Source organism: Conger conger, chromosome 13, assembly GCF_963514075.1.
Source record: "Conger conger chromosome 13, fConCon1.1, whole genome shotgun sequence".
Lineage (NCBI taxonomy): Eukaryota > Metazoa > Chordata > Actinopteri > Anguilliformes > Congridae > Conger > Conger conger.
In genome coordinates, this window is record NC_083772.1 from 9,635,569 (window position 1) to 9,659,062 (window position 23,494).

Sequence of the window (23,494 nt, forward strand, 5' to 3'; positions counted from 1 at the left end):
CCTACGGAAACCAGATTGGGAAACTGTTCCGCGCGGCGAGCCCAAAAGAACAGCAGCAATTACACGCGGCGCTATAAATAAGGGCTAGGACAGACGGCGGGCCGAGAGCTCATCAAGCCTTCATTATGACTGGCTCCCACAATGCACCCCTCCCCTCCCCGAACCCTCCCCCCGCCACTGCGAGGGCCACGCCGAATGACAATGAGCACCAGGGCAGCCCTCGCTCACCTGTACAGTGCTCACCTCTGTACCCGGGGCGGGGGGGGGCAGGGGGGAGAGAGAACCTCGGCCAAAACCTACATCTCAGCAAAGACACTAGGCTGATCTTTTTACATTATTATTGGCATTTGGCAGACGCTCTTAAGCAGAGCGACGTACAGCTGATTAGACTAAGCAGGAGACAATCCTCCCCTGGAGCAATGCAGGGTTAAGGGCCTTGCTCAAGGGCCCAACGGCTGTGTGGATCTTATTGTGGCTACGCCGGGATTAGAACCTCCGACCTTGCGTGTCCCAGTCATTTACCTTAACCACTACGCTACAGGCCGCCTCTGCATCTCATCTCATCAGTCACAAGGAGAAACGGCATCAGCCAGGGCTTTAAACTCACGCAGGGCCCAGATATTCCTCCGCTTCATAATCCTTCACAGCTGTCCTGATGAGCGCACACAACACACAACGCAGGCCGAGCTATTGAATTACAGGCCACGCAAAATCTAAATATTTGGAAAACTGGAGAAGGATTAATGGCACCAATTCATTCTCCGCCATTTAGTTCCTACAGCTCAGTCCAGCTGAATACACTCGCTACCTTTAATACAACAGGGTTTTTCCTTTTCTCCAACCTCAGAACTACCTCTGAGCGTCTGTGAGGCTCAGGAGCACACTGTACCCCCCATACACAGTCCAGTCCATAAGTCTTCATTCTGGGCTTTTGACTGCCTTTGGAGTTTGTGGTTGGCACTGTTGTCACCAATAACACACCCCAAATGAAATCAAAATCCTAGAATCAAGAGTAGACACTGAACGCCTTCTTATGCCTGCACTACGGAAGCGACTGACTACACCTGAGTAATCAGAAACAGTGGAGAAGCCTACTGTCCAATTACTTTTGGAACGGTTCAGCAATGGAATGGAATTTTATACTCTTTATAAAAAAAGGGCTATAATTCCTACACGGATCACCCAACATGGCTGTGAATACCCTCAGTCCGCACTTTTAACCTCATATTCATTTGTTTCATCTCGAATCCAATGTGCCGCGATACAGAGCGGAAACAGGTACCACCGTCCAAATACTTATGGACGGCACTGTACTATGAAAATATTGGCTTTCGCCTCCCTTTCCCCCTGCATACAGTCAGTGCGCCAGAGGCGATCAAAACTCGCAGGCCTGTCACATCATTGCTATCAGATGGGGAGGACGCAGGCACTCCTCCCGAGTGCGAGCAGCCAGTGGAACGCCTCATCTCCCCCCGCACCCAGGGAGGGGCGCTCCCGCAGCACTGCGGAGCAGAGCCGCCCAGTAATGAGGGGACAGACCGGAACAGCCCTCCACCCCCAAAACAGGTTCATTCTGGAGCCACACTCCAGAGCTCTGAGCCACTGGGGGGGGAGGGGGGGGGTGGCCGTCAGCCAGTCCGGCAGGAACAGCGAACTCCGGAAAGTGTTCTCAAAAGCACCGAAAATGACTTCCCGGAAAAATGTGACCATGCAATTTGCATAAAGTGTTAACCGACCGGTCCTGATTCATAGTTATCTGTACAATTAATCGCCGCAGATTTCACAGAGAAGTGGCAGCAGTGAAGCGTGACATGAAACGGCAGAGGACCGCAGGATAGGATTTAAAACCTGGCAACGTTTAGATCCCGGCGAACTAGCGTCAGCCATGTCGAAATCCGCTTTCCATCAGACGTACGAACTGTACAAATATTTAAATTCTACCGCTTTAGCAAACGTCCAGATGTATACGTTTCGGATAACGCTTAAATTACCTTCGGGAAAGAAGTCTCTGTTAAGCAAAGATTTAATAAAAAAATGAAGTATAGTGCAGCCTTGTTTGAAAATGGAACTGAAATTAGTCACTGCAAACATGTAATTATGGTTGCGGGGAGATAAGTATTCATAATCGTAATTGGTTCATTTGTCTTGCGCGGACTGCGAGCGGTTTAATTTTTCTTGAAGAGGCTTAAGCGAGGCTGTTGCAGGCACTCGGCCCATGAGGGCCGTTCTGGAGCGTCAGACAGCGCCCTGTCGTAGAGAGGCATCCCTCTTTTTTATCGCGTGTTCGGTTTAAGGGAGTGGGAGCAGCAAAGTTCGTTTTCGTTTTATGAACTGCAGAGAAAAAAAAAAAAAAAAAAAGCTGGTAATGTGAAAAACACAGGAGGAGATGCATAATTCTCATCAAAAGAAGAAAACCATATGTGTGTGTCTGTGTGTACAGATGCAGTGGGAATGTGTGGGCGCGTGCGTGTGCAGCGCGCGTGTGTGTGTGTGTGTGTGTGTGTGTGCGTAGTGTACACAAGTGTGATAAGTGGGGGTGAGTGTAGCGGGTATGTGCAGAAGTGCTTGCGGTGTGTGTGTGCATGCGTGTAGGTGTCCGTCTGAGCGTGTAATGTCGGTAGAGACATCTCTCCGACAGGCCAGCTCCGTGCATGCTTGCCTGTGTGGCTCTGGGACATTCTCTATAATGGGTGTCAAGTGTCAGGGCACTGGCAGTTGTGCTGATGCTCAGAATGCCCTGCGTGTCCTCACCAGACGCATTTTCACCAGCAAGCCAATACAACCACCGTGTTCATAAACGCCCTCGCGTGACAGACAACGAACAACCCACCGTCACCACCGGAACACACACATGCCTGCGATAAGTAAGAAGTTCCCTAATGACGTTCTCCCCACGTACTTTCTCTTGGCCTGGAATCAACTGCAAAACGTTCAGTCAGCACGTGGCCTGGGGGGGTTTTCAAATCAGATGCATGACTTTATCGATTCTCACATTTTAAGGCAAAAGGGTTCAAGGAATATTACTCATTTTTCCCTTTTCTTGGAATTAGTCGTGACTCACGATCGTGTGGATAAATATGTTTCACCCATTTCGAGGAATGGATTGAGGGGTTGACACACCTTACTTCGCTGTTAAGTGCTCTGGCTCAAGGTAAACTAACCAGGTGAGAGCAAGCTCATTCAGAAAGGTAGGCATTCAGCAGATGATGTAAACTAGCGGCAACACCATTCGTTCTGGTTAATAATGTGGAAAAGCGGTGGCATTTCATCAGCTTTTCATTCCCAACTACGACAGACTTTTTAATGGCCGCCCAAAACGAACGTGGTCACTTTCAGAGATACTTCTAGCTCTGCCAGTCTAAACGAACTCACAGCCTGGATGACTAACAACTGAAATATCAGCACAATAGGAACATATCATGTGCACACAGAGAGCAGGTTGAAACGTGAGACTATAGTTCTGAGATTCTCACGCTGACAGGATGCAAAAATCACACAAAACAAAGCCTCCCGTAGCAAACCTAGCCTGCCACTCCAGATGACAGTCGCTGGGACCATTTTATCAGCACAGAAATGAAAAACCTCTTTCCCAATCAGCCAAGCTAACCACGTCGGATTGCTCAATGCGATCAGACACGGTTAGCTTAGAAGCAAAGGGGAGACTGCAGGCCCATCAGCTAAGACTGCACAGTAGGACAACACTAAGAGCACAGGAGAAATCTCTCTGCGCGCGTGTGGGACGTTATCAGGGCTCGGAAGCGAATATTGGGGGGTGAAAGTGCGGCTCCAGTGTCCATTTCGAGGCTGCGGTTGCACATTGCTTCCATCAAGTCATCAGATTGACTGACGCGTTTGTGTTTCGCAAAGTTATCTGTAAGTAAGATTGGAACCTGGAATGCAGCATAAAAAATAACATGCATCTGAACACAATCCCAATCACCGCTTGGCTAGAGATGATTACAGATGATCAATTTATAACAGCTGGCCTTTGCCTCATATTCAAACATGAAAGGACCATTTTGAACTCAATCCTTCAGCTGCTGAGTATTAATTTCATTCTTTTCGCACTCAGTGAGAGAATCTGCTGGGAACGTGTGGGCAGGTTTATTCAGTGAGTCCAGAACGAAGTGAAACGCTAATTTATCCAAAAGAGCAGGCAGCCAGTCCTCCAGCAGTGAGACTCAAACCCTCATTAAATGCACAAGAGACAGGTTTACAATATACAATGCAGGTTGTTGCCCATTATGCCGGACGGCGACCACGTTTCGCTTCACTACAAGACAATTTTTGACCGACAACGCTGGTCTTTTCAACCCTACGACAGGAACCCCGGTCATCAAAACGCGAAAACAATACTGACAGCTGAATTTTACAGCTGCTAAGCAGCCCATTTAGTAAATTAGCTGCTCGCATTGTTATCTTTTCCAAATGCCTCATCCAGTTATGATGACACCGGTGTCCTTTCAGGAAACGGCAGCGGTAAATTAATGCGCAGAGGTCATGTGACTTCTTTCACTCCGCCAATGCCAGGGCCTCTTGGCAGAGTTTAATTCCTCTTCTCATTCAGCAGAGAGAGCAGACAGCTATTCCGCACTTTCATAATTATATCGATTTCCATAGTAACTGCTGTTGACAGAGGCCCGCTGCAGACAGGGAGAGGGAGAGAGGGGGGCAGAGGAGAGGGGGAGGGTAAGGGAGAGAGAGAGAGAGAAAGCAAGCAAGACAGAGAGAAGCGTGAGAGGTGGGGAAAGAGAGACAGAGAGTGAAAGCAAGTGGGAGAGGTGGGAAAGAGAGACAGAGAGTGAAAGCAAGTGGGAGAGGTGGGAAAGAGAGACAGAGAGTGAAAGCAAGTGGGAGAGGTGGGAAAGAGAGACAGAGAGTGAAAGCAAGCGAGAGAGTGTGAGAGAGAGAAAGAGGGGGAGAGAGAGAGAGGGAGAGCAGGAGAGTGAGAGAGCAAGAGGGGGGGAGGAAGAGAGAGTTGAAGGCAGAGAGACAGATGAGTCGACTGTAACATGACCGAGGAGGTTACAGGTGGGTCAGCGTTGGGATCGAACAAGGCAGTCTGGTACGCCGTGTCTGTTAAAAATAGAACCCGCAGGCAGGCTGGCCCAGGGGAGCCAGACAGGACCACTGGCAGTGTATTTATAACAGAATCAGGCTTTCATGGGCGGGTGTAGTTTACTCCAACATCGCGTTTCTCTCCCCCTCGTGTAAAAAATACATTCATTCAAAACAGGACTGCTGCTTTCCACTTCTGACCCTTGTTCCTTTTAGTTAAACCAGACTCCGTAAGTAGTGTAGTGTAAGTAAGCCTGTAGTGTAGTGGTTAAGGTACATGACTGCGACCCACAAGGTCGGTGGTTCGATCCCCGGTGTGGCCACAATAAGATCTGCACAGCCGTTGGGCCCTTGAGCGAGGCCCTTAACCCTGCATTGCTCCAGGGGAGGATTGTCTCCTGCTGAGTCTAATCAACTGTATGTCGCTCTGGATAAGAGCGTCTGCCAAATGCCATTAATGCAATGCAATGTAATGTAATGTATAAGCATCCGTGACAAACAGCCTTTAGCAATGCCGTCAAAACTGCCAACTGATATCCAAACTATATCCAAATCAGAACAGGGCTTAATGGGCAGAGATGTGAAGCAGTCTGTGGCTTGCAGACAGGCCCAGGCTCCAGCACTAACACTGTGCCACTGAGCCAGCCTGCCAGGGAGGAGAGGTGTCCGCCACCCCCATATGGCAGGCAGAGGCTGAGCAAACGGGGCACAAAGCGGCCATTGAGCCCACAGCCTACAGGGCTACAGAGCACAGCGCACCGGGGACCTGGGCACCAGGCAGCCAGGCCCATATTCAAATACAGCACGGAGAGAGGGGGAGAAAAATAAACTGAGGAGGCAGAGAGAGAGAGAGAGAGAGAGAGAGAGAGAGAGAGAGAGAGAGAGAGAGAGAGAGAGAGAGAGAGAGAGAGAGAGAGAGAGAGAGAGAGAGAGAGAGAGAGAGAGAGAGAGAGAGAGAGTGTGTGTGAGATGGAGAGATGAGTATGTGTGTGAGAGAAGAGACAATGAGAGAGTGTGTGTGTGAGATGGAGAGATGAGCATGTGTGTGAGAGAGAAAAGAGACAATGAGAGAGTGTGTGAGATGGAGAGACGGAGTAAGTGTGTGAGAGAGAACAGACAATGAGAGAGAGTGTGTGTGTGTGAGATGGAGAGATGGAGTAAGTGTGTGAGAGAGAACAGACGGCGAGGGAGAGACAGAGAGACTGAAAGGACACAGGGCTAAGGTACTTTAGACGAGATGATCCTGAGTCTCACATTCTTGTTGAAAAGAAGACTGAGAGAAAGACGTGTTTTTCTCAGTTTGTGAAATGCTCAAAGGAGATTTCACTCCTGAAGGCGGTGGAGGGATTCACACTGAACGCAGAACAGGCGCAGACAATCACCGAGAACAGGAAGCGAGAACAGAATAAATGTTCAGTCAGGACACGAGGGACCCCTGCAGGCCCGGAACACAGAACAATCCCACCTGCTGGCTGAGATCCCGTTACCATGCACCTCTAGTAAAGTTTTTACACAGTTTAAGTTTGAAGTGAATCCATTATGCATAAATCGTAGACAAACTTTAAAACGGTGCACCTACATCTCACAAACATAAGCACCACTAAACAGAATGCACCATCCTGACTTGTTTTAATGTGGCCTTCATTTCAACCAAAAAGCCTTTGTAACTGACAGGCAAGGCATTTTTTTTCCTTGCCTCCTTAAAAACAGAAAGAAACATTACAAACCAAAAACGATATGTCTATTAGATGGACTATTCTGGAACCAACTTTTTCACATTTTATCAATGAATGATACATTTCATATTTCCACCGTGATTTCTGATTTATGTTGTGTTTTCAGTTATATGGTGTGTGTGTGTGTGTGTGTGTGTGTGTATACATTGTGTGCATAAGTGCACAGTTGCCATGTGTAGCCATTGAAGGCCAGGTAAAAGGAAGGCCCAACCTGTACACAGTCCGCTCAGACACACACCGTACAGCTGAACAGCTGTGTCCTCTCTCAGCACAGAGCCTGTCAGCAGCAACAATTCATCCAAGGGGGGGGGGTGCCACCACCACCACTGCATTTGCAAACCATGAAATTTGCAGGCCATAAAATGTAACACTCCAGGGTCCACACTGAAATCTGTGAGGACGACAGGCCCCTATAACACTGCTCACTTGCTTTCAATGTAAACTGCAAAAAGTTGCTTTTCACCAGTCCATGTTGTGGCTTCCATAGTTCTGCAAAGATGATTGGGATGGGGCTGGGATCAGGCAGTCTGCTGATAGAATCACAGGCTGACTGAGGAGTTAACAGAGGTCAGCCAACCCGTTTCCAGTACTGCGCAGTTGCCATGGGATTAAAAACCAGACGTAGGCCGATGTTCTACTACCTATGATCAAGGTGCAACCCTGCGTTCGTAAGCATGCTTAAACCAGCATTCTCTCCTCTTTGCTTGCGTCTCCTTCATTTTTTTAATCTCGTAGGACCCGTGGGCTCTGCAAATGAAGTGCCCACCCTCGCACAAACATGCATTTTTCATGCAACAAATGAAACCTGAGTTTCTCAGTCCGCTGTCCTAAAATATTAATTGGCGCTGCCTTGACCGTCCACCGTGCTGCCAAATCTGTGGCGTTCCCCTGCGCTGATCCAGGGTTAAATCACTGCTCTCAGAGGGCTCTGCTCTGAACGTAGGGACTGGGGGTGGGTAGGGTGATGTGGAACCCCTGTTTATAAGCCTCTCCCACAGTAGGGTGCCACAGCGTTCCCATTTTAGGAACTTTTGCTCCTGAAAATCGATGTGTGCCAACTGCAAAAGAGGAGCACACAGACTAATTGGGATGCATTAGTGTGCTTCAACTTGGAAAGTGTTTTAGTGTGGAACACTGCACAGTGAATATGCGCAAGACACCGCTTTCTGGAACACGCCGATCCATTTTGCACTTCAAAACATTGCATTCATAAATATTTCATGTGATTTCCAGAAAATATTAAATGAAGATGGGGGAATAGAATCAGTCATTCCAAAAAAAAAAAAAAAAAAAAAAAAGAAAAAAATAGAAAAAGAAATTGAAAAATTTGCTCTTGGGATAACCTGTGCTGCCCTGGTTGCCATGACAACCACAGGAAACTGCGAACAGCACGACGCACCTCAGAGATGTGTGCCTGTGTGGCCCCTTCCTCAATCCAAAGACTACCGTTCTCTGATAATAACAAAATAGAGTGGCTTTATGCTCAGAATATGAATCGCCACCAAAAGCTCTGAATCTTTGCGATCGCACGCTTTGTGGACAAAGACATGAATATAGTACAGCTAGGAGCGGTAGAGGCAACCAGGGACCTTCATCCAGGAACAGAACTACAGCTCACAGGTAAGGCAGCCGACGGGAAGAGGAGAGTGGAGAGGAGAGAGTGCTGGTAACCAGGAGAGTGGCATTACGAATCTAAACAGTCATAGTTTTAATGCATCAAATTCACTGTACTCAACCACTATGGCAGCAATTCATCTCTCTCCAAGCAGCCAATGAAACAATCATGCTCAAGTCTTCAATGCATAATTTTGCATTTGACTCTGACTGGTCCCAGTCAAAGCTACGAGCACAGAGACTATGACAACATTAGGCTGTTCCCTGGAGCGAAATGAAGAATGCATTTTAAAAGCGGTCATTTAAATGAGAAAGGATGGTTACATTGCAGTTTTATTATTCCATTTGCTTGCAGTTATAGCATTCATTTCAACGTTCACTAAATTTGATGACTTTGTGGTTTCTTTGCTTGTGCTAAAACAGAACTACTGCAGAACATTTTTTATTTATTAGTATTTAAAATTATTCTGAGTGAAGGGGATTGATTAAATTGTGCATTTTAACATCCATAATCTTGTCCAAAAAGGTCTTGCTAATAATCTTAATTAGCACCCCTGGAACGAAGGTATTTTAAAAAATCAATTTAAACCTAGTTCACCCATGGCAATTCGCATGACAGGCATAGAAAATGGTAATGAAATGATTCATTCATGCAAATATCAGCTCCCCTACCCAAGAAAGGCAGTCTGAGATACAGTTTCTTTGCCTTCCTGTAATCTCAAATACAGTACTGTGCAAAAGTCTCAGGCACCTGTATAACATTCTGTACAGATAAGATTCTTTCAAAAATAATTCAATGAAAGGTCCTAAATAAAAGTACTATACATTTGAGTAATTTGGCAGAATAGTTAAAAACTGAATCAAATCAATATTTTTTGTGACCACCCTTCGGCATTAAAACTGCATCACTTCTCTGACATATAGAACTGCAGGACAGTGTTGGCTAAGACAGTCAGCAGGGAGGTTGTTCCAAGCTCCAAGTTCTTCGGCAGACTTTGGTGGGCTCCTGGCTTCTGATCTCAGACAGCCTTGATCAAGTTTTTATGTAAAAAGTAGTCAATTGCTCAGAGTAATATGCTACTTTTAAAAAATAAAATACAAAAACGTCTCTGTAAAATTAAATCTTTTGGAAAATGAATATTTGGAAATCTCAAATGTGTTCTTTTATACTAACACACACAAAAAAAATAAACATATAATACGTAACGGAACGGTCATGGTTTCACGGGGTTATGATGATTTATACAACGGCTCGGTCTGGCCCACGTCTCTATTGGTCAGTCTGCGTTCCAGGAGTGCAAATAGGATGTAGCAAAACAACAACAACAACAAAAAGACATTCATAAAGCTGAATGGCATAGAAGCCTGTTCGAGTTCCATCACCGTGTTGAAATGAGACTCTACAGCCCTGTGCACAAAAAGACTACCCTGCCAAATCTACGGCTCTCGCAGTTTGTCGGCAGTCATTTTTCGCTGGTAATCTGAAGAGACACAGCATGCTGTACAAAATATCAATCCAGCACTTAACGCAACACACCGCCTACAGCAAGAAGCTCTCTGCCTCGCCCCTGCTGCTTCCCGCCATCATGGATTTAAACCCAGCTATATCAAGGCAGGCTCCTCCTGGACACAGTGCAATGACAAATAATCTTATTCGCTTAACAGCCCATCGTTGAGCCAATGGGGGGAAACCAACAGCCCATCTCAATTTAAACAAGGAGACGAAACTAGCAGTGGTGTACTGTACAATCTCCTCAGGTCATGGTGGGATCCATGACCCACCCGCCCCCAATCACAAAACCACAGCTTTAAAACTACACTTCAGACTCCCAATAAAACCCTACATTTTGCCTTGTCTGTATTAACACATAACACTCTTTAGAAGGTAAGTGTATGCTTTAATCATGCAAATGCCAGATACACAACTTTTTCAGATTGGCACTCTGCACTACCCTTTAATGAATCTAAAAAGGGAGGCCTGTAGCATAGTGGTTACAGAAAATAACTGGGACCCACAAGGTCGGTGGGTCAATCCCCGGTGTAGCCGCACAACCGTTGGGCCCTTGAGCAAGGCCCTTAACCCTGCATTGCTCCAGGGGAGGATTGTCTCCTGCTTAGTCTAATCAACTGTACGTCGCTCTGAATAAGAGCGTCTGCCAAATGCCATTAATGTCATGTAAAATACACATTTTAATGAACATACAACACGCATCAATAACCAATATTGCAATATTGATATGCAACTTCGTCAATAGCTCTACAAATGTTTTCCCCACAGGCCCCCCACAGTGAGCAAGGAGACATGGGACAGTGATGCAGAACACCTTCAAACTGTTCGGCTCCCTGTAACTAAAAAAAATATAAAACCAAAACCTTTTCAAAGGTGAAGTCTGAACCCTTAAAAAAAGAAGACCATTTCCACTCCACGTCCTCTGCTATTCCCAACAATCCACACGTCACTCGGAGTGCCTCTGAGCTCAGTGGCCGGCCAACACACCGCAGGTTTGGGGGACCGTTCCTGCGGACACATGTGCTCCATTAGCGGCAGTGGAACTACAGGACCTTTGAAGGGAGAGGAAAAATTACACCTGAAGTGTTCCTCCCAGCTACGAGAACTTACAGAAAATACCTTCTTGCAGTCTCAGCCAAGGCACTTCACCCAACTCAATAAAGAAAGAAATTTAGGGAGCTTTAAAGTGCATGCTGGAAAGGTGGGCACGCAGAACATCCAGACCTGAATGACCATGTCTCCATGCTAGGGAGGCATGCTCATGATCAACAGTAAAAACAATACCAAAAGAACAGGAGCACATGCTAAAGGGACACAAAAAAAAGGCTGAGGCTCATTGTGAGCCACAGAGTAACGGTAATCTCCAGAGATCCCACGAGGAACAGCATATGTGCTGTGGAAGGCCGAGCTCAGTTGCGCTTTTTAAAGATCCCAAGTTCCCCTGCAAATACAGGCTACATTTTATGACATCAAAATTCATATTGTAATTTGGGATTGAATTTTAACATTCAAATGCGGATTTCGACAAGTCATTTCCATCGACTTAGAAAGCAGTCTTTCCACAAAGATGTTTATGTGGCCACTGCAGTTTTGGATGACAGTGCGATTCCCTCCCTGCCTACTGTATCAAGCCTTGTCTACTTGTAATACTTTAATCTATTTACCAACGCATCATATTTAATCTGTATTAGAGCCATTTTCAAAGAAAAAGAAAAATTAGTAGATTGCTTGTTTTGACAAGTGAGCCAATTAAGTGCTTAAATATTGATACAATTGCTCAATGGCACATAAAACACATTACACTTGGTGGATACTGATTTGCAGGATCCATGGCCTGGGAGCCATGACTAACGGGACGTGCTAGTCTTGCACAGCAAGTCTAGTTACATTTTCCACGTTTCCCCATTCAGCAATTCCGGAGTGACCACCATTCTTCGCCAAATGCCAGAGCAAGTAAGCTGCATGCCCCGACTTGCACTATTAATCAGCTGTCATCTGAACAAGGAAAGGCGCTAAACGGTGCAGTCCGGTACACTCTCGGTTTATTCCACGGGGTAGTGCAGTGTTTTTGAAAATGTGATTGATACAAGTAATTCTCGACAGACATAATGTAATTTGAAGATAACAGAAATGGGTTTACGTTAAATCAAAAATTGTGAAGACTTTGTTTACTACGCACAACTTATGGTTACGTGAAAATACACCACCAGTGTATATAAACTAGCTGTCATATATGATCTCGTACAGTTAGCGAACAACATTGTTACATTGGCATTGCAATAAAGGAGCGCAATGCTGTTGTGCCAGACGTTCGTGATAACAACCATACCCAAGTTACAATTCTCGCCGCAATAATAAGTTATTCCCTTGGTCTTTACTCCGTAGCATTGTTGCAGATACAATAGATACAATACTAGTAGTTGCATGTATTTATGTAAATTAGCTACTTAAATATGCACAGCAACGGATTTTGACGCTCACTTCAGCTTTAGCTTGTTAAAGGGGTAAGTTAACGTTGACTGGCCAATGTGTTAACGCTAGCAACGGCTCCTTAAAACTAACCTAGCCTGCGTCATCAACCTCGCCAGTTCATTGATCTCAGCATGCAAAGTCCCAGAGCAACTCGTGTCTTTGCGAACATCAGTTACTTTGTCAACTGCCACAGCCAACCTTACTTGGATTGTTATAGCACAACTGGTATTCCCCAACTTAGTACAGTTCAATCGGTAAGTTAGACAACATCCAAAATAAATCAGGTATCACCACTAGTTACCTTAGCTGTCTCACCAGCAGGGTCTATGTTAACGTTAGCTAAGCTTGATAACTTGAACCAAGTAGCTACCTACCAGAATACACATTATATATCACTCGCAAGCTATGGAGCACTCTCGGTGAATGAGAGTTCATAAATTATAGTACGAAGATAATCTAGCTAGCTAACGTTAGCTGGTCAGTAAATTTCAATGGAAATGTCAATTACCAGTGTCAGAAATGAACGAAACTACAATACCAATTAGCTTGCCAACTACTGTGCTAATTTGCTAATGTTTAAAAACCTCAGCTAGCATGCCAACACACTTGCTGGCTAGCCAGTGTCGCCAAACATAATATTAATGACTACGCTAGCTAACTGTCCGGGACAAAGCAATTGAAACAAATTACCTTGCTATACACAACAACAGAACAACGTGGCTAGGCAGCTAACGTTAGCCAGCTAAATTGTACTGAATATTTAAAACAGCCATCCTCAAATGACCATTTCGGAGCGCGCGACACACAAGACGCAGTGTTTTAATGTTTACTGTTGGGCTTAAGCATAACTGGCTAACTAGACAGCGGGCTAGCTTACCCGCTGCACAAGGCCATTCGGATCTCAGTAGTAGCGTTAGCAAGCTAGCTACCACACACAGAAGCAGTACAACGTTATAAAATAAGTGAAAACGGCAAAGAGAATACACTAGCCTGGGAAAAATCATATTTAACCATACATATTTAATGAACTTTCACATCAACACACAATATAGCAAACTGCGATTTATCTGTTGTTTATTCTCCCCTTTTCTGCGGGAAAGAAATATGAACCCGCTCCTTGTACCGTTCTGTACCCCTGTGCAGAAGCACCACCACCTGGAACCACAAAAGCCGTTTTATCGTTCTTAACCTGCCGTTTTTCACATCTCTAAAAAAATTAATTATGATGGGTCGATGGCCGCAAATCTTATGTTTTTTATTTGTCGCATTCGGTGTTAATTAATCCTACCTTGTTTGATGAATAGCGGCCAATCGTCTCTCCTTCTGCAGATCTGGTCCTCCTCCCGGCTTCAAAATGGCGCCAATTTGTCTCTGGTTGCACCAATCCAGCCGCCCTACACTGCCAGCAGCAGCGACACAGCACCATCACAAACACGCGTGATTCAAGAGCCCAACTCCGAAAAGAAAATGGTGCAACAGCGACTCCTGCAGGATTATTTTTTTCTCGTAACGAAATACGGACGTAATTGTACTTCGCAATTAACAGTCATATTGAAAATGATTGTGAAGACCACTACTTTCATAAAAAATGATGGAAACTGTAATAAAGTGGAAAATAATGAAGTGTTTGTCGCATAGTATGAAATGTGGCGGATTGAGGAAAGACTAAACTCCTTGAAATCCCTGCTGAAAATTCAAGCTAAGACCAGCTGGTATTCTAAGATTGTTTCAATTAGTTTAAACTGTTTTCAACACTTCTATCTGATCCTAGCTGGTCTGTGTCTGGTCAAATCTGGTGTCTAGCTGAACAAAGCTCGTCAAAGCTGGTTAAACTGGTTAAGCTGGTTGACCAGTTAAAAGTAGGCTAAACAAAGATCGACCAGAAATGACCTTTCCTGTGGCAAGTTAAAAAGCATCCTCATAAGTTTCATCATAAAAGTAAAGAATAACAAGAAAAATATTAAAGGAATTCTCAATAACACAGCCAATTTTCATTTAATAAAAGCATTTTATTTTGCAATATATTTCTTGAGACAAAACCTGTTTGAAACATGACAAACCCAATTAAAGACTGTTCATCTAACCAGCTGGGTTAAATGTATTCAACAGACAGGATTGCTTGGAGTCAAACTACTTTATTTACTACATTACAAAGAACAAAAAATTCCCAAAATGTAAAATGACAATATATACAAAATAGTTCTATACATAAAGAATTGACAGATTGTGACAATATTATATTATTGTATTTTTATTTTTACAATCACTCTGGCACTAATTTCAGAACCTCAAGGTAATTTTTCAAAACTATAGACACAAAACGGATAGTTAATTTTTCAAAATCATTTCTTTTTTTCAATTGGCTGAACAAAATCACTTGTTCACAATGGCACAACTAACTTAACATCAGTGTTAATACACACATTACATACGATACGGTATTTTCATTTCATTACAATGCATCTATCAATTAATCCAACTGCTCAAACTGATAACTGTAACATTACTTCCAATGCAGTGTTATGGAAAAGGATTACTGTAATAACAGTCCATGTTTAGATCGCAAATGTTTTAGGATAAGGAAATCTATTGACACCAATTACTTTAGAACATGAGCCTTTTTAAACTAGTTTTAATTTGAACTTTACTAATTTTACTAATATTTCATCATCATCATCATCCTTTACCAACACTGTTCCTATGTTAATGTATGAGATGTTCCACTGTTCCAGACAATGTTTTCAGATTGGACAGTAGGTATATGCAGGGCCTTTTTTTGCCTTTTCCAACTCATTACTGTATGTTATTACTGTAGTTATTTGAAACAAATTATTCTGAAGATTTCTTCAAATATATGAATGCACAACACAAGCTTTTGAACATAGGAGAGGCTGTGTTTTGAGTGTCTAAGCTTTTGAAAATTGAGCACAAACTTGTGAGATTAGCACCAAAGTGATTGTAAAAAAAAATGGAATATTCCAAATCAAACTAGTAGAAATGTTCTCTAAATACTGGTGACATAAACACCAATGCTTTAATACAATTAATTGTATTAGTATGGTAAACTAATGTAAATAAATTGTACAAAATACATAATGGACTCTCAATGGTTCTTACGCGACTGAGAACAGTATTAAAGTGAGCATCTGCCCATCTGACAGTAAATTACTCTCAGGTGCAACAAAAATAAACTATGAAAACAAACTTTGTTTAATTAGAAGTTTCTTTTAATAGTGCAAAACCTTTGGTCAGTTACCATTTGTCAGAGAATTTGAATGAGACAACCCTTTTCAACTGCATTGAAGGCATAAAGGTGCATAGCTGTCTATCGGTAGTCTACGTGCTGTCAGTGGTCTCACTGTATTTGGGAAACATATCTATGTCCCATCATAGATAATTGTCTGTCAATAATATGCAGCATCTTAACTGAATCCAGATACGCCCTTTTAACATTCTTCACTCAATGCATTGGAAAAAGCCTGTCTCTAATGGTGCTTCCTGGCGAATGGTTACATTTGCAGTGAAGCTCTAGAATATTTCACTTGGCAACAGAATTTATGGAACTCTTGGGTCCCACCCTGAGCAAACGGGTTTCTTGGTATAATAATATACAAAAGATACCCCCCCCCTCCAGTCATCAAATTGCAGAAAGCTTTAGTTATTTTCAGTAGCAGATTACCTCACAACATGAAGATGGGGGAATAGCAGAGTCTACCTGGTATATAGTAAACTTCCAGAAAAAAAACAAACCCTCCTGACTTGAACTCTTAAACTGTGATTAAGTCTGCTACACTGTTTCCTTTTCACATTACACAGCCGTTTCAACAAGCTGAACTGCTTCCACAGAATTTAAAGTTTTCTTTCATACTGCATATGTTAGGTTCTGTCATGGTTTCCTAAGCCAAGTTAATCATGACTGCATTGTTGATTCTACTATATGCATGATTGTGTGGTTTCATGGTTGTAATGTGTGAGATTAATTACTAACATCCTAAATGGAAAAGCATGTAGTTTCTCACTTTTAGCCACCAAAATTATAGCCTGCTCTAATAAACATACTTCAGCATCAGGAAAGGTTACTCTGGAACACTACTGACCACTGCTAGCTGAAGGTGTCTTTGTGTTCTATACTGGCCTGCCCAGAGAATGGGCCTTCCCACCCTCTACATTATGTGTTGCGTTATGCGTCTTACACACATGCCACCAGCAAACACAATATTAGACGGAAATGTGAACTGTGGTAGAAACTGTGCATCATGACACGTGCATTGAGACAAATGCCTACTGAACTTTTACAGCAATATACGATAACCTTCATTAATTAATACAATTCTCAGACACATCTGCACTTTTTTTTTTTTAAATCAGTAAGAAACAATGTCGTGCATGTTCAGGCACCTGAAAATTTCAGTATAAACGTAGAAAATATGCTGGCGTCTTCATTAAAAACACTAGCTCAAAATCTAATGCAATAAAACTGGTTGATCAGATCTTCAATAGTCAGCGTTTCATCCCTGATGGTCTAGTTGCCGAGGAAGGAGGGAATCGTGCGGTGTCGCTACCTGGGCGGGTGCTGAGATGGCAGGAAGTGAGATGGTGGGCGCTGAGATGGCAGGAAGTGAGATGGGGGGCGTTGAGATGCTGGGGGTTGAGATTGGGGGCGTTGAGATGGGGGGTGCAGAGATGGTGGGTGTTGAGATGGCGGGGGGTGAGATTGGGGGCGTTGAGATGGTGGGGGGTGAGATTGGGGGCGTTGAGATGGTGGGGGGTGAGATTGGGGGCGTTGAGATGGTGGGGGGTGAGATTGGGGGCGTTGAGATGGGGGGTGCAGAGATGGTGGGTGTTGAGATGGTGGGGGGTGAGATTGGGGGCGTTGAGATGGTGGGGGGTGAGATTGGGGGCGTTGAGATGGGGGGTGCAGAGATGGTGGGTGTTGAGATGGCGGCCACAGTGCGTTTTTGTGTGGTGGGTCTCTGGAGTTCAGCACAATGTCCACAGAGATGGGCAGCTCAAACCGATCCCGCATCTGAGCGATTTTCCTGGAGGGGACGCCATGTTTGTTCCTCCTGACGGGGGAGAGAAGAGCATCAACAACACCATGAGGGTGGGGACACAGGTCCACGCACTGATGGTGAAACACCACCATGACGAGCTGTGTGGAAAAACCAGTTAAATCTCTCCACAAGTCAGCCGTTTTTTATTTTACTCTCAGCGCTTTACCACAAAAATGACATCTTTCAGGCAACAAATGCAAAGCTCCAGCAAATAAGCTTACTTCTCCAACTCAAAAGGATCCAGCTTCCAGCTGGTGTCTGGTTCATGGAAGTCTATGTTGTACCCCCTCTCTAAGGCCTGCATGGACAACAGGAAACAGGAAGCCAACAGTTACTATTGAGGACATAATGTATAAAAGAATGTGATGTATTCAAATACACAGTTCTACATAGATTATTCAATAATGCTTAAAGATACAAACACTAGGATGAGTTGTGTGCGCACATAAGTGCAGTTATATCTTATAATAATAATAATATGTAATTGAGTGCCTTTGTATGGCCCTATGGAAAATCAGCTGGCGTTCAACGATGTTTTTTAAATAAGCTGTATTTCAATTAAACTTCTCAGTCTTAACAAAATGTACAACAGCATCCTGAGAACACAGTAAATGTTTAGTGTAAATTCAGTAACAGGACTGTGAGTGGCTCACCATTAACACATACGGCCTCATTTCCCAGGCCTCTATATTCGTATTATCGATGATCACAGGAGAACGGCCACCATCCATTGCTTCCCTGGCTGTGCGATAAAACAAAAAGATACATGATAAAGGAATTCAAAGACCTCAATAGAAAGGTTGAGATATGGTGTCAGGAAACCATGATCATCACGCTATTCATTCTGTAAAAATCAAATATAAAAGGGTTTATATACCTCTTTCCTGGTTCCAGTCGTGTGCATCCCCAATCAGGAAGGGGCTGTAGGTGTATCCGGTCTCCTCGGAGAAGTAATCATCAGTGCTGAGCACCATTCCATTGGGACCAAAGGACAGTAATTCCCTGCACAAAAACACAGACTTACACTGCTGTATTGACTGATATTGATATAGTGAACAATAAACTGCTGACCAGTTCATTAATGGTCAGTGCCAGACCAATAAAGAAATAATTAGCCAGTTGCTTACATCCATAGATGCACTTTACAAAATGATTCATGCTGAGAAAACCTATTTATAACTGCACGTTTCTGCCAGCAATGAAATTTAACTGATCCAATCTTAATCAAAGCATGTTCAATGTTGGAAATGGAAAAAATGGAAATTGACGAAGGTACACGAGACCCAGATTAGATCCTTGTACCAGTTGGCTTACATTAGTTGCATTAGTAATTATAGAAAAATATGAAATGGCCACCTTTTACATTTAATATTTTCAAGGAGGAAATTGGTAATTGTACAGCTACAGTTGGAAGAGCTATACGTTGTGAATCAATAAAATGATTAACTGTGAAGCTTGCTTTTCAACTTAATTATTCAATTCAAATAGAAACCTAGAATTCACTTACTAAAATAAATAAATAATCAGGTCTCAATTATGTCCATTTCTTTAAGTAATTTTTAAGAGATGGTACCTCATCACCTCAAGTTAACATTAGACATTTTGCCACACCATTTGATTTGCAAAATCAATCAGTTGACATACAATCGGCAGTAATGATCTCAGAAAATATAGAAATGTCTAACCAAAAAATATGCAAAGCTCATGAAATTTATACCATGGGCACAAACGCATCTGAGAGTTGTGAACACTGACCCACACCCACACACAAACAAAAGGCTTCATTTATTTGTATTCAGACTTGCCCCCTAAGTGAACACATATCCTGAACTGTATTCCCTCTCGTACGGTCTGCACAGTGCAAGCAAACTCTCTCAAGGTTTCCATGACAACTCACTTGGCCAACGTGGTCTTCCCTGACCCTGGCAGTCCCCTCATCAGAATGAGGAGCAGGAGGCGGGTTGGCCGGTAATCGCAGTCAGAGTGTGGCGGCTGGTAACCCTGCTGCTGGGGCACTGGTTCTGGTTCTGGCTCGTGGTGCCGATTCCAGTCAGAGTCCATGTAAGGCCGGGGCCTGATGCCTTCACTGTGCGAGGAGCAGCCATTCACCCTGTCATCCCTATCGGAACCAGCGGGAGGGTAAGCCCTAGTACTACAGCCATCAGAACCAGGGGGAGGGTAAGCCCGACGGCTGGAGCCATCAGAACCAGGGGGAGGGTAAGCCCGAGGACTACAGCCATCAGAACCAGGGGGAGGAAAAGCCCGACGGCTGGAGCCATCAGAACCAGGGGGAGGGTAAGCCCGACGGCTGGAGCCATCAGAACCAGGGGGAGGAAAAGCCCGACTGCTGGAGCCATCAGAACCAGGGGGAGGGTAAGCCCGACTGCTGGAACCATCAGAACCAGGGGGAGGGAAAGCCCGACGGCTGGAGCCATCAGAACCAGGGGGAGGGAAAGCCCGAGGACTACAGCCATCAGAACCAGGGGGAGGGAAAGCCCGACTGCTGGAGTCATCAGAACCAGGGGGAGGGAAAGCCCGACTGCTGGAGTCATCAGAACCAGGGGGAGGAAAAGCCCGGCTGCTGGAGCCATCAGAACCAGGGGGAGGGAAAGCCCGACGGCTGGAGCCATCAGAACCAGGGGGAGGGAAAGCCCGACGGCTGGAGTCATCAGAACCAGGGGGAGGAAAAGCCCGACTGCTGGAGCCATCAGAACCAGGGGGAGGGAAAGCCCGACTGCTGGAGCCATCAGAATCAGGGGGAGGAAGAGCCCGACTGCTGGAGCCATCAGAACCAGGGGGAGGAAAAGCCCGACTGCTGGAGCCATCAGAACCAGGGGGAGGGAAAGCCCGACTGCTGGAGCCATCAGAACCAGGGGGAGGAAAAGCCCGACTGCTGGAGCCATCAGAACCAGGGGGAGGGAAAGCCCGACTGCTGGAGCCATCAGAACCAGGGGGAGGGTAAGCCCGACTGCTGGAGCCATCAGAACCAGGGGGAGGGTAAGCCCGAGGACTACAGCCATCAGAACCAGGGGGAGGAAAAGCCCGACGGCTGGAGCCATCAGAACCAGGGGGAGGGAAAGCCCGACTGCTGGAGCCATCAGAACCAGGGGGAGGGAAAGCCCGACTGCTGGAGCCATCAGAACCAGGGGGAGGAAAAGCCCGACTGCTGGAGCCATCAGAACCAGGGGGAGGGTAAGCCCGACTGCTGGAGCCATCAGAACCAGGGGGAGGGTAAGCCCGACTGCTGGAACCATCAGAACCAGGGGGAGGGTAAGCCCGACGGCTGGAGCCATCAGAACCAGGGGGAGGAAAAGCCCGGCTGCTGGAGCCATCAGAACCAGGGGGAGGGAAAGCCCGAGGACTACAGCCATCAGAACCAGGGGGAGGGAAAGCCCGACTGCTGGAGCCATCAGAACCAGGGGGAGGGAAAGCCCGACGGCTGGAGTCATCAGAACCAGGGGGAGGAAAAGCCCGACTGCTGGAGCCATCAGAACCAGGGCGAGGGAAAGCCCGACTGCTGGAGCCATCAGAACCAGGGCGAGGATAAGCCTGAGTGCTGTCGTTGTTGGGGGCTTCGTAATCACCAAAGCCACTGAAGGGGGGGTACCTGGGACCTGGTTGGCGCTCCCAACGACAGTCAAAGTTGGTGCTCACTGGGGGCCCAAAAACTGGAGGACATACAGGGCCTGGAGGGGGGCGGGGAGGAGGTGGGGGTCCAGGGGGCCTGCCATACCCAGACATGTGGAAATTGTGGAACGGGGGCCTGGGTGTACCCCTGAAAGCCTGAGAATGCTGCCATTGGTTTGAGCCCCAAGGCAGGTTGGGCCCATGACAGTCTGGCCCTTGCTGAACGTCGGGCCTGTGTCTCTTTGGGGGCCAGTGGTCACTGTGGTCATTCCTGTATGGATGAGGCCTGCGACTGTCCTGGTCTTTGGGAAACATCTGTTGCCCAGAGGGGGGTGGGTTTCGGGGTTCCCAGACCTTAGCGTCACTTTCATCTGTGTGTTCATTTGTACTGCCGTCAACACAGTCCACCGGTTCTAGCTCATCCAATTCCTTGTAGAAGTCACTGAGTTCATTCTCAATGTTGGCCTTAGGCTTGGGTTTTGCTTTAAGCTTGGATTTAGCTTTAGCCTTGGGCTCTGCTTTAGCCTTGGGCTCTGCTTTAGGCTTGGGCTCTGCTTTAGGCTTGGGCTCTTGCGGCCGACACAGAGGCCCGATGAAGTCTGTGCTGCTAATCCCCAGCTCCTTGATGACGAGGCTTCGGCTCTTCTCGCCATTCCCACCGTTTCCTGCAGCGTCATTCCGACCTTTGGTCCCATATTTTGAAAGGTTGCCATTTATTCCACAACCGTTGCCATGGACTGGAGTAATTCTGTTGTGATGCATGCCTTGGGGCCTGTGATGATAGCCTCCCGAGAGCTCTCCCTAGTCCTGACCCCGGTTCGTTTCCCCTAGTTCACTTCACGTGATGATGATGCTGACCTTCTACCCCTCGGTTTTCCTGGGAATTGTGTGTGGATCTGGGACCAGCTGACAATCTCTGTTCATTCAGTCAATGTTTTATGTCTCGGTCTTCCTTTCCAGAAGTGCACTGGCATCATGTATGGGCATCTAGACAGAGGATGATGGGTTAAAACATTGATAACATTTTCGCAAAAAGAGAAAATAAAATTACACCTTCTCTAGACATAAAGCTGCTCTAGGAATTGGAAACTGTTACTGATAAAATAATGATGACTTAAAAAGGAGTGCTGTAGGCTATTTTAAACATTCATGAAACAGTCTAGAAAGATCATAAAAAAGACGGAAGAAACTAGGAATTGTTTTACAGAATGCGGCGCGTAAAAGAACGTGTACACAAATATGCCTTTTAAATGAATGTTAAGAACAAATCCAAGGTAACGTTATGGTATTTCAGATTCTAAAACGACTTCGCTATTAGCTTCCATAGAATATGGCGAGAGAGCAGCCTATATCATTTCTCGTAACTTATGAGAGACGGAAATGGTATTTTCGAAGACAATTACAAGAGTGGAACAAATGTATTGCCAGTACTGGCACAAACATAGCTACCGGGAAAGGAACATACTTTTTAGTAAGTAGCTAACTACTGTAGCTGCAGCTAACGACCAACAATGCAAGCTTCTGTTTATAGTAACTGTAGATAGGACTGTGACTTTACATCCTTAGCTGTTAACACAATTTACGGACTACAGACGCTCAATACATTACATGGTTACGAGCTAGATAGCTAGCAAACTTCCAAGTTGATTAACGTTAGGCATCTATGTTTACATGTCATTCAGTCATTGATTTACCACAAACTATTGTTTAGCTCGAGAGACTTAGACACATCGTGTATTTTAACAAAATATAAGTTAGATCTATTTATTTAGTTAGCAAGTACACATCAGCATGTAATGTATTTTACTTAGCTAGCTACCGCTTAGCTAACTGGATAGCTTCAGAAAACCACTGCCTATATCTTCAGCGACTTTATAACATAACTTAAACGTTCTAGTCTGTACATGTACACTGAATCAGTTTGTGAACTTACCTTAAAGTGTTTTAAAGTTGCACATTATTTTATTCACAGAAGTGTGTTTATTTCACAATACACGGACAACTATCCATGCCGCCCGGAAGTAATTATCCATGTGGGCGTCACGTGACTACGATGAACCTTGAAGGGCAAATTACGTCACGCCAATAGTGGTCGGTTCAGCACACCAGTGTGTTCACTCCCGCCTCCTTTACTCCACTCCCACAAAGACCCTCCCCCAGTCCCTCTCCCCTGCTCTCGGCTTCCCTTATCCCCGCATACCAGTAAAAATGCTACATACTACCCCTGAGCCTTGAGGTGCTCCATGGTGTCAGAACAGCACAAGTACATACCTGTGTCGGTCCACTAGCCTCCAGTTGGAGTGTCAAACAGCACTGCACAAATGGTGCCTCATTCAACTGCAAGCTTTGAAACAGCTATATTATCCTACAGGTATGACTCTTTAGTGCTTTCTGAAGGCTGTTGCTGCAGCATTCCATGTGTA

At 45.2% G+C, this 23,494-nt stretch overlaps 2 protein-coding genes across 4 annotated transcripts in view; both read right to left on the reverse strand.

The window, feature by feature from the left end:
* Positions 1 to 13,794, reverse strand: part of pds5b (PDS5 cohesin associated factor B) — a 56,015-nt gene extending 42,221 nt beyond the window's left edge. For both annotated transcript variants that reach the window (XM_061217544.1, XM_061217543.1), the window contains exon 1: positions 13,679 to 13,794. The gene's annotated coding sequence lies outside the window, so the exon portion shown is untranslated. The remainder of the gene's footprint in view (positions 1 to 13,678) is intronic.
* A 584-nt stretch (positions 13,795 to 14,378) lies between these two features.
* Positions 14,379 to 23,130, reverse strand: n4bp2l2 (NEDD4 binding protein 2-like 2). 2 transcript variants are annotated; one of them, XM_061218330.1, is made up of 6 exons: positions 23,005 to 23,130; positions 19,342 to 22,058; positions 18,322 to 18,446; positions 18,098 to 18,186; positions 17,666 to 17,742; positions 14,379 to 17,456 (listed from the first exon to the last, which is right to left on the reverse strand). In XM_061218330.1, the coding sequence occupies exons 2-6, from the start codon at positions 21,831 to 21,833 to the stop codon at positions 16,949 to 16,951; spliced, it is 3,291 nt and encodes a 1,096-aa protein (XP_061074314.1). In that variant the 5' UTR covers positions 21,834 to 22,058; positions 23,005 to 23,130; the 3' UTR covers positions 14,379 to 16,948. The 2 variants fall into 2 exon arrangements, with proteins under 2 accessions (XP_061074314.1, XP_061074315.1); XM_061218331.1 differs by lacking the exon at positions 23,005 to 23,130 and adding an exon at positions 22,537 to 22,612.
* Between the last annotated feature and the right edge of the window lie 364 nt (positions 23,131 to 23,494).

Bases quoted from the DNA above. Each gene is read 5' to 3' on its own strand.
- n4bp2l2 (XM_061218330.1), bottom strand. From the start codon at position 21,833: ATGCATCACAACAGAATTACTCCAGTCCATGGCAACGGTTGTGGAATA. The intron at 18,447-19,341 runs GTGAGTTGTCAT...GTTTTTGTGCAG, and splicing joins GGGAAGACCACGTTGGCCAA to GGAATTACTGTCCTTTGGTC. The intron at 18,187-18,321 runs GTATATAAACCC...TTTATCGCACAG, and splicing joins CGACTGGAACCAGGAAAGAG to CCAGGGAAGCAATGGATGGT.